The sequence below is a fragment of the Chiloscyllium plagiosum genome, chromosome 21 (genome assembly GCF_004010195.1).
Source record: "Chiloscyllium plagiosum isolate BGI_BamShark_2017 chromosome 21, ASM401019v2, whole genome shotgun sequence".
NCBI classification, from domain to species: Eukaryota; Metazoa; Chordata; class Chondrichthyes; order Orectolobiformes; family Hemiscylliidae; genus Chiloscyllium; species Chiloscyllium plagiosum.
The window spans coordinates 52,216,569-52,219,121 of NC_057730.1; the positions used below are offsets into that span (position 1 = coordinate 52,216,569).

The 2,553-nt window shown below is 41.2% G+C and overlaps 1 protein-coding gene across 1 annotated transcript in view; it reads left to right on the top strand.

Moving 5' to 3' along the window:
* cfap70 (cilia and flagella associated protein 70) overlaps positions 1 to 1,427 on the top strand; it is a 93,912-nt gene extending 92,485 nt beyond the window's left edge. The window contains exon 28 of the mRNA XM_043712078.1: positions 1,179 to 1,427. Coding sequence (XP_043568013.1) covers positions 1,179 to 1,259 — 81 coding nt within the window. The 3' untranslated portion in view covers positions 1,260 to 1,427. The remainder of the gene's footprint in view (positions 1 to 1,178) is intronic.
* Positions 1,428 to 2,553: the final 1,126 nt, after the last annotated feature.

The window sequence follows — 2,553 nt, forward strand, 5'->3', positions numbered from 1 at the left end:
TCATGTTGCAGTTGTATAAGACTTTGGTGCGGCCACATCTGGAGTATTGTGTGCAGTTTTGGTCGCCATTCTATAGGAAGGATGTGGAGGCACTGGAACGGGTGCAGAGGATGTTTACCAGGATGTTGCCTGGTATGGTAGGAAGATCATATGAGGAAAGACTGAGGCACGTGGGGTTGTCTTCATTGGAGGAAAGAAGGTTTAGGGGTGACTTGATAGAGGTGTATAAGATGATTAGGGGTTTAGATAGGGTCGACAGTGAGAATCTTTTTCCACGTATGGAGTGAGCTATTACAAGGGGGCATAGCTTTAAACTAAGGGGTGGTAGGGAGGGGACAGATGTTAGGGGTAGGTTCTTTACTCAGTGAGTCGTGAGTTCATGGAATGCCCTGTCAGTAGCAGTGGTGGACTCTCCCTCATTATGGGCATTTAAGCGGGCATTGGATAGGCATATGGAGGATAGTGGGCTAGTGTAGGTTAGGTGGGCTTGGATCAGCGCAACATCGAGGGCCGAAGGGCCTGTACTGCGCTGTATTCTTCTATGTTCTATGTTCTATAAGCCCAGGGGTACTTGGTAGCCCAGCTCCCAATCTTCTGTGTCAGAGAATTTTGCATGGTTTGGAAGGGAAACAATAAAGTTGAGGTGGGCAGGAAGGGATTGGGGAGGCTGTGGTGGCAGGGGAGCAGTTGGCATAAATAGGAGAGGCAGTGCTGAAGAAATTTCAAATTAAAATGCCAAGGCTTGATGCTTTCTGTAATCTCAATTAGTTAAACAGATTTTAGAATGTCACATTTCTAAACTATTTAATAATACATTGTTCACATGAACAGCATTGGTTAAGAATCTAACTGTGCAAACCTTCCAAAAATTCCATTAGAAATCAAAATTGTGGCAGACTGTCATTCTACTTATGCCTTGAAATTTAATAATGTTTTCCTGGTTTAGCCTATTTTAAGATATTATTGTTAAAATAAATAATAATACATTTTTAGCATTTAATCTAATTGTATGCATATAAATATCCATTTAATGAGAAATATCCTTTTAGGATTATTGCACATTCAACTGAGAAATAATTGTAAGTCAATCCTATATATAAAATTCATACAGACAATGGTAGACAGTCAACTAGAGAAACATATTAATGCTAATCTGCAGTTATTTTTATTTTCCATAGTTAAATCTTCAAAATAAAAAGCTCCTTGACGAGATTAATCAACTCCAGGAAACACTTGGCTTTGGAAATCCGTCACTTTGAGTCCATTGCAATCTATCAGATCTTATCTTTGCTCCATGCTTCTCTGAACAGCTTTCAATTTTGTTCTGATTTCACTTGTTTTACATCTCCAAAAGATGTGCTTTTTTTTGGTCAAAATAAAGTCTGCCTTAAAGTTAATGTTAATGTGTACTCCAAGATTGAATTGCTCACATGATCTTATAAAAATTGAATAAAATAGATTTTAAAAACTTTGTGTTTTCTGTTATTTATGATGGTCATGTGGATCCAATTTTCTTTTTCCTTTCGCTGCTTTTTTCCGAAGTTTAATTCATTGTCGCATACTATTACAGGAAGTAAATTAACACTATTAAATATTTTTCTCTTATGCTTCACTTTCATGAACATGCTAGTAATGGAATACTTGCCCCACCACCAGGGATATATTTCCCTCCCCACCCCTTTCCGCCTTCCGCAAAGACCGTTCCCTCTGTGACTACCTGGTCAGGTCCATGCCCCCCTACAACCCACCCTCCCATCCTGGCACCTTCCCCTGCCACCACAGGAATTGTAAAACCTGCGCCCACACCTCCTCCCTCACCTCCATTCAAGGCCCGAAAGGTGAGCGGGGTGAAAGAAAAGAGTGCGATAGCTTCTAAACTGATTGAATGTACCAAGCAACCCTCCTTACCATTGACCTAGCTACAATCTGCCTTTGCTTCCGGGGTCAGCAAGCCTGACTGTGACCCACCCCATTTGGTCAAAATAAAGTCTGCCTTAAAGTTAATGTTACTGGCATGGGGGCATGAGATGCCATTTTCTAAGGCCATAATCCAGTATAAACCATAGCTAGACCTCTGGAGCCACTCAGAAATGAGAAAAGATAAACTTCTATCAGTTTAAGCTCACTCAAACTCACTAATGAAGGTGTTTGGGACACTTGCTTTTATTGATCAGTGCATTGAGTAAAGGAGTCCGGAGGTCCATAAGACCATAAGAAATAGGAGTGGAAGTAAGGCCATTCAGCCCATCAAGTCCAATCTGCCATTCAATCATGGTTGATGGGCATTTCAATGCCATTTACCTGCACTCTCCCAATATCCCTTAATTCCTTGCGAGATTAAGAATTTATCAATCTCTGCCTTGAAGATATTTAACGTCCCGGCTTCCACTGCACTCCATGGCAATGAATTCCACAGGCCCACCACTCTCTGGCTGAAGAAATGTCTCCTCATTTCTATTCTAAATTGACCCCCTCTAATTCTAAGGTTGTGCCCAAGGGTCCTAGTATCCCCACCTGATGGAAACAATTTCCCAATGTCCACCCTAAGCTTTG